The 15,736-nt window shown below is 36.6% G+C and overlaps 1 protein-coding gene across 2 annotated transcripts; it reads left to right on the plus strand.

The window, feature by feature from the left end:
• The first annotated feature begins 462 nt into the window (after positions 1-462).
• LOC105802814 (uncharacterized) lies at positions 463-15,736 on the plus strand. 2 transcript variants are annotated; one of them, XM_012634684.2, is made up of 17 exons: positions 463-537; positions 2,772-3,192; positions 3,401-6,130; positions 6,937-7,396; positions 8,309-8,537; positions 9,143-9,307; positions 9,430-9,702; positions 9,827-10,072; positions 10,224-10,613; positions 10,702-12,099; positions 12,197-12,253; positions 12,656-13,084; positions 13,406-13,629; positions 13,901-14,034; positions 14,348-14,614; positions 14,707-14,885; positions 15,044-15,736. In XM_012634684.2, exons 2-17 carry the CDS (start codon positions 2,784-2,786, stop codon positions 15,131-15,133), a joined length of 7,680 nt encoding a protein of 2,559 aa, XP_012490138.2. In that variant the 5' UTR covers positions 463-537; positions 2,772-2,783; the 3' UTR covers positions 15,134-15,736. The 2 variants fall into 2 exon arrangements, with proteins under 2 accessions (XP_012490138.2, XP_012490139.1); XM_012634685.2 differs by lacking the exon at positions 463-537 and having other exon boundaries at positions 3,050-3,192; positions 3,421-6,130.

Below are 15,736 nucleotides of genomic sequence, written 5' to 3' on the forward strand. Positions count from 1 at the left end.
TGAGGTTTTAAGGTTTTAAAGCTTTAAAGGTAAGTTTAATCAAGTCATTTTCTTTTAATTTAAATGTTTTAGAAGTTTTAAAATAAAGTTTTGTTGAAAATAAGTTGAGGTTTTGGGAAGTTATTATATTTCTAGACATTGATTATGTTGAATAAATGAAAGAATTAGGGTTAAATTGATTGAAATTCAAGTTAGAAGTTAGCAAATGATTTAATTGTAAAATAAAGTATAAGTTTTGAATAGTAGGGACTAAATTGAAAGAACGAAATTAGGGATTTATGGTGAAATTGAAGAGCTAAATTGAGTTTATAGTAAGAATTAAGAGAGAATATGGAGTTAGATTGGGAAAATAAAATTAGTATTGATAATGGATTAAATTAGAATTTAGGTAAAGTTTAGGTATAAATGGAAATATTTTGATGAAATTGTGTATTAATGATTTTTAATTGTTTAATTACGTAGCTAATGTCGTGCAAGAGTCATTGTCCGAGAAAAGAAAGGAGAAGGTGAACAAGGAGTGACTCGAGAAAATTTACGGTTAGTATTACCATAATTCGAATTTAATTATTAATTGTTAAAATTTAAATTAATATACATGATAAGCAAATTGAGGTAAGAATCATGATTGAATTAAATGAAAAATACGTATTGGTATTGAATTTATTAATAGTAATTATTGTTGAATTTTGAATAATATGTTTAGTAAATAAAATAAGGTGAATATCGATATTGAATTGTATGTGAATTGAATGAAATTAAAATGAAGTATGAATAGGTATGAGCATTTGATGGTATACTGATTGGAACGTGAAAAAAATGTATTGAATTAAATTGTGATTAAATTGGGATTGAAAGTATGAGAAAGTGATTGAATTGAAATGTGATTCGAATACCCTATTAACTTATCGGACTCGATTGGATACAAATGGCATGCCATAGGATTTGTGATGTGATGAAGAGATTTGTAGCTCGGCCGAGAAGATGATTATGTTATTATATGCTTCGGTTTATCCGAAGAGGCATTTAATGCCTTATTGGTGTGTTTGGGAGGATATGATATATTGGTGTGTTATGGAGGATTTATATTTATTTCGGGTGTGTTTTGGTTGGATATTCTGGTGTGTTTGGGTGGAATCCGCGTATCTGTCAGAGTCCGAGTCAAGTTAATAAGGGCAAATGAAATAAATTACTGATAAAATTAATCTCGAATGATATAGTATATGTGAAAAGTGAAATTCGAAATAAAGAAATAAGAATGATATTTATATATATAATTAATTGATAATATTAAAAGATTGAATTGTTTATTAGTAGTGATAATTGTAATGAAATGTATGAACCACGGGTTCAAGAAATAGATAATGATATAGTTCATGAAGTGGTTTTGTAGTATGAGATGATGTAAAAATCTAAGTGAAGAAAAGTAAATTAAAATAGCTACTGTTGAGAAATGAGAAGTGAAAATAAAATGATTTGAAATAGTGAAATAATATGTGAATTTAATTGAATACAAGTTATTGAAATTTATTTATGGATTTAATGAATAAATTGTGCGTTAAAATATTATAAGTGTAAATTGATTATCAATGAACGAATCAATTAAAAGATAGTGATTATTATTGTTGTTGTTGAAACAAGTTGATTTAATGTATTAAATGTTTATTGAAGATTAATGGTATAAACTGAATTAAGAAATAGTGTATGAGTTAATTTGAATACAATTTTATAAAATTAGTTATTATAATTGTTGTTGTTGAAAAATCCAATAAAATTTAGAAAGTGAAATAAGGTATGAATACAATTAAATAAAAGATTGAAATATTGCTTATTGTTATTAATTATCAAGTTGATTTAAAGTACGAGGTAATTAATGAATAATTGTAGACATAATTTTAAATGTATATAATTTATCGATTAATGTTATTAATTTGAATTATGGTAATACCACTGAGTATTCCTATACTCGTGTGACAGTTGTTTCCGTCATGCAGTTAGTAGAAAGTCAGTGTCCGGTCCAGCATCCAGAGCAATCCCGACCTCAGAGAAATTTTAGTGATGTACCTTTGTTTGATAATGTGGCATGTACCTAGGTGATGTATAGGTTAAGTATAAAAGTTTTGTTATTACGGTTGTAGAATGATGGTTAAATTGATTATAAGTATGAAATGGAACCAATATGACATATTTGATACAAGTATGCTATATCTGTTATTTAATTGTGAACTAGTTATAAGTTATCTGATATATCCAGTAATGCTCCGTAACCCTGTTCCGGCGACGGTTTAGGGTTAAGGGGTGTTACATATACTATACCAATAAGCGTAAAGAATTAAACTATATAGGGGTCAAATCATAAATAGTGATGAAATTTTTTTAAAAATAAAGTGAGAAACAAAAGAGAGAAGTAACAACCTCAATACCAAAACCAAATAAACTACTTGGAAGGGAGAAGAAGAAGAAAAGGAGAAGACAATAAATAAATAAAAAGAATTAAATTGTTTAAAAAGAAAAAAACGACAAAGATTAGCAATCTAATTTCAGCTAAAAATTTTATCTGAAATAATAATATTAATAGCTTGAAGTTACAATAATTAACGTGAGTTAAACGGTTTTGTGATTATAACACAACGATACAGTAAAATTGAAAAGTTTAATGATTAAAATGTAAATTCAAGCACATATAAGTGACTAAACTGGCAGTTTAACCTAAAAATGAACATACACAGTATAAATACCTGTTTCTTGTATCACTCATTATGTTCCCTCTTCAGCATTGGAAGGACATGGCTGGGGCATGGGCAACTTCCACTTCTCAAAACGCAACCTCCATTTCCGAGGTGGATCCCACCGATCACCTCCCGCTGTCCCTCCTTAGATCTGAGCTCATCCCGCCTGCTCCTAATCGATCCGAATCCGCCATAGACTGGTTACCTGACTTTGCCGGTTACTCATGGGCAGCTTACGGATCCTCCTCCCTTCTCGTGATCTCTCACTTCCCTTCTCCTCTCTCCACCGAACAAACTCGTATGGGCTCAATTTTCCGTCAAGTCTTCGAGATCTCTTCTGTCGCTTCTTCCCCTGTTACCGCCGTTTCGTGGTCTCCGGTCACGCCTTCTTCTGGCGAGCTCGCAGTGACCTCGGATAATTGCATTTGCTTGTTCTCTCACGACTCAGCGACGCCCAATCCCAAAGGTATGCATCTCTTTTGGAGTTCAATTTTGGTAGGTACTTTAAGTTACTAGCAACGTTCAAGTTTGGAAATTTTAGTTCTGCTTGTTGAGTTAATGGGTTCTCGTGCAGTTGTAAATTTTGAGCTATAAAAATTACGGTTTTGTATTTGTTTTTAAGTTATAAATGGCTTGATTATCTCAAAATGGAATTTCCTGTTTTACTGATTCAGGTTCTTTTTGTTGGAGCCAGAATGCAGTACTTTTACAGTCTACTAAAGTTGAGGCAGTTGGATGGACGGCTTCTGGGGATGGGCTAATAGCCGGTGGACTGGAGGTTGTTTTGTGGAAAAGGAAGAGTAAATCTTGGGAAATAGCTTGGAAATTCAAAGCAGATCAGCCTCAGAATATGGTTTCTGCCTCCTGGTCAATAGAAGGCCCTTCCGCAGCTGCATCTTCTTCAAAGGATTTGCAAATTGAAGGAGTCAATGAGGCAAGCAAGTCTGTTTTGGTATTTTACAGTGATGGAAGTTCTGGATTTGCAAAAACTGTGCTAGGCCATCCTCAACCTGTTTCAATGCTTCAATGGAGGCCATCGGCAGGGAAACAACTGTTGAGAGATGGAAAACATTTGCGGAGACATATATTGTTAACATGCTGTTTAGATGGAACTATAAGATTATGGAGTGAGATAGACAATGTTAGAGTTAAGAAAGCAGGCAGTGTTTACGATCAGAAAACTACAAGGAGGTCATTTTGTGTTGCTGCTGTAATTGAGATAGATAATGCATTACGTGGAACTTTGGGAGCAGATATATCTTTTACATGGGCAATGGAAATTGGTGGCATGGTTAAAACCACTGAAGAAACTAACCAATACTTCTTTAGAGAAGAACATAAGAATGAAGTTGGCAGCTGCGAGTGGTTAATAGGGTTTGGCCCTGGAAAATTGGTTACTTTCTGGGCAATCCATTGTCTTGATGACATATCACCAATGAGGTTCCCCCGGGTTACATTGTGGAAGAGACTGGAGCTTCAGGGCCTTGAAGTTGAACATCTTAATAGAAATGGACTTTCAACTCTAAAGCAACAATTGCTTCTTAAAAAGGTTGTTATCATGAGAAATTGTGCGTCTGGACCCCCAACTGTATGCTCTTCTATCCATTTATATCCGTGTAAATATTTGGCCTGGTCCATGTTATATACCCAAATGATAAATGATACAGAGAATGCACCTCCTAGTGAATCTAGGACTGAAAATTTATTATCATGTTCAGTAGAAGGAATTTTAGATATAGATGGTCATACCAGTAGAATCTTACAAGTTGCTATACACCCCTATGTTTGTGAAGTTGATTTCGTTGTTTCTTTGGATTCTAATGGGCTACTTCTGTTTTGGTCACTTTCTAACAATTCGAATGCCATTCTTGACCTTCCAACATTGATTCCTGCATGGAGAATTAGTGGAAAGCATGTAACCCACGGTAAATGTTCTAAATATTCAAGCTTGAATTGGGCACCTTTAGTATTGGGTGAAGATCGGTTTCTTCTTCTGGGACATGTTGGAGGAATTGACTGCTTTGCAGTAAAGAATTTTCATGGTGAAGGAGATGGCATAGAATGTTACTTCATATGCACTATACCTTTTGCAGGTCATGATCCTTATGAGGATGGTCCAACCAACATATATACAGTACCATTGTCTTTGTCTCGTAATGAAACTTATATGTGTGATGGATTTTTACTTTTGGGCATTTGGATGAAAGTATTTCGGGCTCTTTCCTGGGAAATAACCATGCATGCTTATGATCTGACAAGAAGCTGCTCTGAATGTAATTTCAATGATGATAATATTGTTGAATGCAACGCAAGGAAATTTGAAAAAACTATTTCTGGCACAAGATATTGTCTTCACGTTATTCCATCATCAGCACAGTTGCCTGAACCTCATCTTCATGATCAGGTCACAAGTTTTGCTGTGATCTCTCCTGGTGGTTTGACACCTGTGCAGCAAAAGTTACCTTTTCATAAAGATTCCTTAAGTTGTAGAAGTCCTGCATATGTTATGGCCACAGGCTGCTCTGATGGTAGTATAAAATTGTGGAGATGTAGCCCCAATGAACCATCAATTTCTCACAAATCATGGGAACTTGTGGGCATGTTTAGTGCACATCAAGGACCTGTCACTGCTATACGATTGACCAGTTGTGGTAGGAAGATTGCAACCACTGGCTCAGATAGTCCGTCAAATACTGTCTTCAGTCTTCGTATATGGGACTCTATACGCCTACCAGACTCGGGGACTTTTATGTTAGAAGACACATTGTCACTTGATGAAGACGTTGTTGTTTTAAATTGGTTAGCCCTAGGAAATGGTCAGTTATTACTTGCAGTTTGCATGCGCAATGAGTTGCGTGTATATGCTCAGAAGCGATGTGGTGGTCATGCTTTGTTAGACTCTAAACAATCTCCGGGTGTGCAATTCTGGTTTTGCATCGGGATCAGTCATACTTTTTCTGCTATTCATGATTTCTTGTGGGGCCCCAGGACTACAGGTGTGGTTGTGCATGCTAGTTACTTGAGTCTTTTAAGTCCATGGCTGTTTCTTTTAGATAACAAACATCAGACTGATTTCTATAAAAAATTTAACCCAGAAAGCCTTCTTGATTCTGATATTGATATGGGCAAGGACACATTTTCTGAAATTTTTAGTGATCATGATGTTGTTAATCACAAAGAAACATTAATTGCAAATAGTAATGGAGGATGCAAGTCCGACCTTCTTAAGAAGATAAATACCAACAATGGTCACCTATCCAGTGCATTTTTAGTGGGAAGGGGTCAAATAAAATGCAAGTCAAAGATTTTACTCGGTTACTGGAGTATGCTAGACATAGTGGAGACATTAGCCAGAGTTTTGCCTGTTTATCACCCGGAGTCACTCTTTGCAAATATATATTCAGGTAATAGTTCACTTTCATTTTTGAATTCTCATGTTTGAGGCTTAGATGAACAATAAGGTTTTTGCATTGTTTTTCCTTGATTATTGCTACTATGCCACTATTGGAATGGTATTGTGCTTTTCTATTTACTTTTGTTTCTTAATGTACATCTGGGGTTACTTCTCACTTGACTAAGAAGGTTATAAAGATATTGGCTAAAATTTCCGCAGCAATGATATTTAATTTGATGTGGAATGCCTTTCTACTAAATAAATTACTCATGCGCATCTGACTGTACTTCTCTTCTCTCCTCCAATTAGATTCTTAGTATTCCTTCATATGGCTGTGGAAGAATTAAGCAGCCTATAATATTGCTTATACTTATTTTCTTTTATTTTTCAAACCTCCCAATGACTTGGCTGGTTAAGATTTGTCACTCTGATAGATGAGAATAGCAATAACTAATAATATTTCTATATTTTTAAACTGTCTTTGAAATATGTTTTTTAGGTTGAAATGAGTTTTTTTCTTCTTTGCTTCTTATCCATTTTATTTATCTGTGCATTCCCCCTGTCTATTATATGATATTTATGGATAGATTGCACTCTTGGAGGCAAATGACAACCACTGCACTAGTTTTGGCTAAAACCCATTTACGATGATAAATATATCTGAAATAGTGAACAGCTGACCTTTGTTGGTTATATACTTGAAATATCCTGTTTATTAATTTGGCAAAGCTGTTCTTTGAGTAGGCTTTTATAAATTGTTTTCTTCAGGCTGCTAATTTCAGGTTACTTAAAGCATGTCATCTTCAATGTGTTTAGGCAATTGGAAACGTGCATACATCTCTGTGAAGCATCTGGTTGAATATCTTAGTTCCAGTCATATTTCCGAGAAGAGAGGTCACCATCCAAAGATCAGTGACATTGTTCCGCAGATGCCTTTATCTGATTACATTGAAGGGATTCTCTCCAAAAGTTCAACTGGTAATGCATTCCAATGGAATGAGAATGCTACTTCGATGACATTGTCTTCACAATTTCAAAGTGGCTTGGTGCCGTTTGCTTATAATTTTGAGCCTAATGCTTCCAGCAACGCATTCAGCTCGTCTTCAACAAAATCTGGACTTATTGACTTCCTTGAACCAATCAATAAGTTGCATGAGTTGGCAGCTATAACTGCCACAGAGAAGATGCAGATTCTTGCAATCGTAGATCTTCTAAATGAAGTTAGCAATCCACAGTCTGCTTCTGTTTATGAAAATCTTGATGATCCAGGTCGAAGGTAGTGTTCAACCTTAACTATCTTTATAAATTATTCTCGGAAATATTATAATTATTTTATAGTTTTATATTTAGCTCCACCTTGGTGAATGAGCTTCTGAGGTGGAACTGGATATAGGTCCCAGATTTTGCTTATCGCCCTCAAAAGAAAACATGTTTGTTTCTTAATTGCATTAATTTTGTAGCTAGGAAATCTAATAGTAGAGGTGCCTACAGTGTATATTATTCTAGGATCATTGGAAGTACTAGGCATCGAAGATGTACTTATGCTATGGAGGTTAACTTAGGGTCAATTCAAACTTTGTAACTTTGTTATCTTTGAAGAGCCAAACTGAAAGCAAGTCTGTTAAATATCACCCCAAGTATGGAGATATTCATTCAAGTAAAAAAAAAACTTGGGAATTTAAAGAACTCGGTAAGTTGAGTCTTACTTGGGAAGTTAAAGAATCCAGTAATTGAGTCTTTGTGGGATGCTAAGCAAACTTGTAATGAACATGCTTCATAGAAAGTTTTCCCTCTTCAAATATCTCAGCCTATATTTATCACTTAATATCTTGTTTTTCTTCAGTTTTGGAGAAAAGTACCTTTTAGCCTTTACTTGAATTCATGGGTTTGCACTGAATTGTCTATATGAATCAATTTGTTTTTCGTGGGAATTGGTTAAAAGAAAATGAAAGATAGAGGCATTGAACCTATTAAAATAACAACTGTACAAATGCATAGTACAAACTACCTTTCATTTTAGCTCATGCCTCCAAGACATTAACTAACAGTACCATACTGAAGTTTATTTGTTGCCTAACGAAATTTGAGGTTGTTTACTGGCAATAGATTTCATATTTATTGTAGTTCCAACATCCTCTTTCCTGAAAGTTCTCTCTCAGACTGGTTCCTTTTTTATATAATTCTGCAGGTTTTGGGTCACATTAAGGTTTCAGCAGCTGCTTTTTTTGCAAAGGTTTGGTAGATCAGCATCTTTGGAAGATCTTGTGGTTGACTCAGGGCTTATAGCATGGGCATTCCACTCCGATTGCCAGGAAACTCTGTTTGGTTCATTTCTACCAAATGAACCATCTTGGCCAGCAATGCGGACGTTGGGCATTGGATTTTGGTTTACTAATGCAACTCAACTGCGCACAAGGGTAATTGTCTGAGGTTCTGATTTTTAGGAAACATCTCATCTCAATTGCAAACAAGGATTTGTCTTTTATTCTTCTGGAGTAGTATTTGTTCCTTAATATCTAAATACAATCTGGCAACCATTTATCATGTATGCTTTACTGTGGCACCATATATATTCCACTTAACGGTTAAAAGAAAAAAAAGAGGGGAGGGGGTGGAGTGAAGTGGAGTGGGGCAGGCAGGCAGGAAAAACACATAAAAGTGAGGATCCTGTCATGAATGGGTTCTAGGTGGTCTATTTTGAAGGTACTGCAACGCTTATTTGCTAGTGGAATCTGATCTGTGTACTCAATTGCTAGTTTGTATGCCAATTTTAATACTGCTAGACTGTTTATCACCCCGTTATTTATGTAAAAGTCACAATTTGAGTGAATTGTTAGTTGTGCCAAAGATTCCCTTTGTAGGAGGCTACGTGAAATGCCTGGCAAGAGGTGGGTTTGCATTTTGTTGAATTCCATGGAACAGTGTTCAGCATAAGATTACACAATATTCTGCATTTTCCCCCTCCCCTCCAAAAGAAGAAGAATGTACTTTAGTTGACTCTGATGTTGTTCATCTACTGCAGATGGAAAAGCTGGCTAGAATGCAATATCTTAAGAAGAAAGATCCCAAGGATTGTACACTGCTGTATGTAGCATTAAATAGACTTCAGGTTTTGGCTGGTCTATTTAAAATTAGCAAGGATGAGAAGGATAAACCATTGGTTGGATTTCTTTCACGCAATTTTCAGGTATTTTTCCTATTTTTGCCGTTGATTTTTTTATTTAGTTTGATGGAATGTATAAGAACAGTTTGGTAGAAGATATCTATTGTATTAATTTTTTTCTGTATCCAATTTGGTTATTGATACAGGAGGAGAAAAATAAGGCGGCAGCTTTGAAAAATGCTTATGTCTTGATGGGGAGACATCAACTAGAGTTGGCTATTGCTTTTTTTCTGCTTGGAGGTGATACTTCTTCTGCAGTTACTGTTTGTGCAAAGAACCTTGGGGATGAGCAGCTAGCACTAGTAATATGTAGACTTGTCGAGGGGCGAGGTGGACCATTAGAGCGTCACTTGATTACTAAGCTTATACTTCCATCTGCAATTGAGAGAAGTGACTATTGGCTTGCAAGCCTTCTAGAGGTGCTTATAAATGAACTGTTGAATTTTCACATTATTCCTCCAAAAATGTCATGGATACTTCTCCATGGTTTACTGAATGCATAAAATTTTACATGCCTTGACTCTGAAGACTCTTGGTTTGCAGTGGGAATTGGGGAACTACTCTCAATCTTTCCTGACCATGCTTGGTTTACAAGTGGGTTCTGCTATTGGTTCATCCACTCTTTCATCCTGCCATGTTGCTTTCATGGACCCCAGTAGAGGTCTGTATTGCCTCATGCTTGCAAACAAAACTAGCCTGAGAAATGCTGCAGGGGACCAGAATGCTGGAGTTCTTGCTAGATGGGCATCTTTGATGACTGCTACTTCCTTGAACAGATGTGGGCTTCCTGTAAGTTTGATTAGTTGGGATAAGATAATAATATCAAATGAAAAGTAGGGTACTTAATTGTTTCTTTTATATTTATGCCTGTTTTTGGAGCATGTTACTACTCATGGATGAGAAACCATAATTGACTTTTTCCCTGCTTTCTTGTTTTAAGCTTGAAGCCTTGGAGTGCCTTTCATCTTCCCTGAGTATTCTGGGGGGTATGAATCAAGAGAATGTATCAGATTTTGCATGTTCTAAAACTTCACTGGGAATTTTGAAACCTTCTATTGGTGGTTCCTCTCCTTGGCTCTTGGGTGGTGTTGCTTCTCATCTTGAGTCATATGCTAAATTTGATTTGGCCCTCCAGTATATCTCAAAATTGATGAGGGAGCATCCTAGTTGGCCTAGAACCTCCTTTGGATCTGTTAGAACAAACACATGTTCTGAGGATTATGAGAATCAATATGATGAACTACTTGAAAATTTTCACCATAAGTTGCACACAGGACTTGCACAGTTTGAGCATAAGTTCTCGTTGGTTTCATCCTATCTAATTAATATGGTATGTTGTTTCTTCACTGTTTATGTCTGCTTCTCTTTTTTGGCTAATTTTTATGTACGGTTTGTTTATATTTCCCCCCTTTTTTCAGATTTTTGTCACCTTATGCAATAATGGGTTCTGGTTCCTTGGATATGATATGTTACATGGATTTTGTCATGAACACTCCCAGCATGAGAATCATATGGATGACAATGCCGTTTGGTATCCTCTTTTCCACAAGCCACTTTTGAAGTTGACTGAGGATATCTCCTCTTTGTTTTCGCATTTTCTTGCTGTCTGCAGCACAACATGGTCCCCATCAAAATTATGTTATAGAGAAAATGGTATATCCCATGAAGGTAGATCCAACTCTGGAGATACCTGGGGGTTTTATTTTCAAGGGGTCAAACTCTCACTGTCGAGTTTAAGAGCAGCTATGAGGATCTTCTCTGGCATCTTCAAAGAGGTCATGTCCCCAAAACTTCTCACCCTTCTTGATTTGTATGAATTTTATGCAAATTTTGCATCTGCTTGGCTTCAGAAAAATTCAGAAGGTTTAGTTTTGATGATGCAACCTCTCATAGTTACATATACTAGTGGGCATACTCCTTATGAAGTTGATATGACGGCTTTGAAGGAAACGTTAAACCAGGTTCCAGATACAGTGACTGATGTTTTAATAGATGGCCTTGAGGTTGATAGATGTGCTGAGGAAAAACAAGTTGGAGAGCTATTGAATTTGATTCCAGAGGATGAGAGATGGCATATTATAGGGGCTTTTCTGTGGCAACACATGTCCAGATTCATGAAACATAAGTTGAACTCATTAGCCATTTCTGATGACAGTTATCTTTCTGGCTTTTCCAATGATAAACTTTCTTCTTGTGCTCCTTTATCATTGGATGTTGGATTAGGTAACAGAAGCATAAGAGAAAACATTAGGTCAGCATCATGGATATTAGCCAACTTACTGAAAATTGCCCTTGAACATATTTCTTCTCACCATGTGAAGCAACTTGGGTTGTTCTTGCAGCAGAAAATAGATAATGGATTTAACCCTCCTACTCTTGGTTGGTTGGAGGAGTATAGATCGTCTTCTAGGACTCTACAGCAGCATCTGGGTCAGACTAAAGATACAAACAGCACAAATCAGCTTTCTGCTTCTGATATCTTATGGAATATGTGTGCTGATCCTACTATGATATCAGAAAGTTTTGCACAAGAGAAAGTAAATTGGTCAAGTTTTCTTCATTTTAAGCCTTGCAGAGGATGGGATGATTTATACAAAGACATTAGGAGGGAGAATGAAACTGATGAGTCCCAAAATCATGAAGGCAAAATAAGCAATAGCTCTTCTGGTGGTGAAGCTGGATCACCTTCTAGGAGTGTGTTATGGAACGGCCATGCTTTTTTAAGTTCCTGGCAGAAAGGAACAAGCACGGAAAAGGAGGTCATACCTTTCCAAAACCCTAAAGAAATATATAAGAGAAATGGGGAGCTTCTAGAGGTAATAGTTCCTTTTCCTTATTTCAGATTGAGTAGAATGTGTTTCCAGATCCTAAATCTTTAGTTCTCGTTACAACTAAAAACTGTGTTTTCCTCAGGCATTGTGTGTCAACTCCATTAATCAAAGGCAAGCTGCATTGGCTAGCAACCGAAAGGTTAGTCCATGTGTTTCAGCCCCATTTTCCATTACCATTAGATGTGGTTTTTAATCTTGAAAACACTTTCTTATGAGAATATTTGATAGGGGTTTCAGTTGCAAGGTTACACCTCTAAGTTAGCAATTTAGTGAAGTGTGTGATACCCATGTTTTTCTTTGTGCTCCCTGCTGGCCATTCTTGTTGTGGAAGACCTCAAATGTTTAGATTTTTTTTCTTCATCATGGAGTTGGTTGTCGGCCAATTATACCCTAAAGGTGACCATGTGATCATATCATTGTGATGCTGGTCAATGTTGGAAGACAGTTCTCTTCTCCTCCACTAATTTCCTTGAATTTATAATAAATTACATGCATGTGTTCATTTGAAGAGTACTAAACCATTCAATTCTCTCCGGTTCAGGGCATAATTTTCTTTAACTGGGAAGATGGTATACCTTACAAAGGCCAATCAGATTATATCTGGTCTGGTGCAGATTGGCCACACAATGGTTGGGCTGGTTGTGAATCAACCCCAGTTCCAACCTGTGTATCTCCTGGTGTTGGTCTTGGTAATCAGAAAGGGGCTCACCTAGGACTGGGTGGAGCAACCATTGGTGTGGATACTTTTTCTAGACCAGGGAGACACCTAACAGGTGGTGGAGCATTTGGAATTCCAGGTTATGCTGGTATCGGAGCCTCTGGCTTAGGCTGGGAGACACAAGAGGATTTTGAGGAGTTTGTTGATCTGCCTGCCACTGTGGAAAACATCAGTACGAGGTCTTTCTCTAGTCATCCCTCAAGGCCTTTATTCCTGGTTGGTTCTATCAATACACATATTTACTTATGGGAGGTATGAACCTTTGACAGCAAAAATTACAATCTTTCTAAGAGTATCTTGCATACTGTTTTCATAATTTTTCACTGGGCATGTATTAGTTTCGATCTCGAGTTTCTTATCTTAAATTTAAGACACTGTCTCTGAATGCATTAGAAATGGAGCAAGTAAGATAGGACTTATGTGCCTCCAGGAGGCACTGAAGTGGCTTTAACTGTACCAGATATAAAAACACAACATATTAGTCATCCAACAAAATGCATTCATGAACTTCTATTTCCATTTTTCATCTATCTTGTAAGGCATTTAGCCCATGTATAATGTTAATGCTTGCAGTTTGGGAAGGATAAAGCAACAGCAACTTATGGAGTGCTGCCTGCTGCAAATGTTGCTCCACCTTATGCTCTTGCCTCAATATCAGCTTTGCAGTTTGACCGTTGTGGACACAGATTTGTTACTGCTGCTCTTGATGGAACTGTTTGCACGTGGCAACTAGAGGTGGGAGGCAGGAGCAATATCCGTCCAACCGAATCATCTCTCTGCTTTAATAACCATGCATCGTATGTATTCTGCTTTTAAATGCTTAAACAAGCGTTGGCTGTCCCTACTTTAAACATGTATTACATGTTTATGTAATAGAATAATTTATCATAGTCCAAGGATTGTACTGTATCTAGTCCTGTGTGGTTTTGCTGGGTCCGAAGTTCATACTCATCCTATTTTTCCCCTTAGATTTCCACCATGAGTATATTGGTATAGATTTCTTCCTGTTACTAAAACGTTATAATGTGTTTTTGATTACTGCGATCAATAAGCTATTTTCTGTTGCAGGGATGTCACTTACATTACTTCAAGTGGATCTGTCATTGCTGCTGCTGGATGTAGCTCCAATGGTGTTAATGTGGTTATATGGGATACATTGGCTCCGTCTGCAACCTCTCGAGCTTCCATTGTTTGCCATGAAGGTTAGTTTCCCCCTTCACAATCTCCCATACAAAAGTTATTTCTATCAAATTCATTAGAAACTGTGTTATGCAGTGAAACCATGTGCAGAGTAGCTATAGTTCTGATTTGAGGTGAATCAGAATTTGACTACTCCGCATAGTAACTTGGATTATAAATGTGCTACATTATTGCAGCATAACTTTCACTATATTTGTATTCAATGTTTATATTGATTGTTTTGTCTTAATTAGTTTACTACCTTAGTGTTTTGTGCATTTACTTGATAACTTCAATCTATTGTGGTACCAATGTTTTATGCATCTCTCTGTGCAGGTGGTGCCCGCTCCATTGCAGTGTTTGACAATGACATCGGAAGTGGTTCTGTTTCTCCCCTAATAGTAACCGGTGGTAAAAATGGTGATGTTGGACTTCATGACTTCCGGTACATAGCTACTGGAAGGACTAAAAGGCACAGGCACCATGATAGTGTTGAAATAAGCATCAACACATCTTCTAATGCTGACATGAAAACAGGAGCTAGTAAACAACGAGACCAAAATCATGGTGGGATGCTTTGGTACATACCAAAGGCTCACTTAGGTACATGCTTTTCTTATTGTCCCCCTCAAGTGCTACTTGCGTATGATTTGATATTAATCTAATCTTTATTTTATCAAATGGTACGAGTGAAGGTAGCATCACCAAAATTTCTACCATCCCAAATACCAGTTTGTTCTTAACGGGAAGCAAAGATGGAGATGTTAAACTTTGGGATGCCAAAGCAGCCAAACTGGTTCATCATTGGTCAAAATTGCATGAAAGGCACACCTTTTTGCAACCAAGTTCCCGTGGTTTCGGTGGCGTTGTGCGGGTAATCATTTGTGATTATAGCCATGTTTGAACCTTTGCATCCAGTTTGTTCATGTTCCTTGTTTTGTTTTGTTTTTACTTGTTGATGTTAAAAGAGTTAATTTTTTTAATGCAAGATTTGAATTTGCACTGATGCAATAATTTGCTTAAATGTCACAGGCTGCTGTTACTGATATTCAAGTTGTGTCACATGGTTTTCTTTCATGTGGTGGAGATGGCTCTGTAAAACTGGTTCAACTCAATGATTAACGATTTGTGACGTGGCATCAAGATGAAACTTATTCGAGTCCAAAAGCAGTTAAGGTGAACAAAAGCTGGTCTTTTGTTCTTTCAGAACAGTGAAAAGAAAAGCTGCGTTTCATGATCTTGGTTGATATTATGAGCTCAGTGCCTTTGGTATCTCTTGCACTCACTTGGCATCACCAACATATTTCCTGCTGAGTTGTTAATCGCCGGCAATGAAAACCAAAATCATCAGGGAAAGAGAAAAACTGTCTGCTAAAGTCATTCAATCTCTCTTCCATTGAGCTTTACTCTCTGAAAAAAAAAATTCCCCTTGGTGAGACAAATGCTGAATGTGAGGCTCCAATTGTGGGTTCACAGTTCAATTTTTGTTTCTATACATCTTTTTAAGTTTTCTGGCTGGCGGAGTGTTGTAGATAGTCCACTCTGTTTTCTCTACGTGGTTCCGATCTGGGTTTTCTCGGGTTCGGTTTTATTTGGTACCCTGGATAGATTTTGGTGTGATTTTGCAGTATATATATGAGAGAGAAGAGTAGCGAGTCTTAATTCTTGTAAATGTACTTGCATATAAGGAACTATTTCAAAGTGGTGATATTTATATACTCTTAA

The sequence above is a fragment of the Gossypium raimondii genome, chromosome 11, assembly GCF_025698545.1.
Source record: "Gossypium raimondii isolate GPD5lz chromosome 11, ASM2569854v1, whole genome shotgun sequence".
NCBI lineage: Eukaryota > Viridiplantae > Streptophyta > Magnoliopsida > Malvales > Malvaceae > Gossypium > Gossypium raimondii.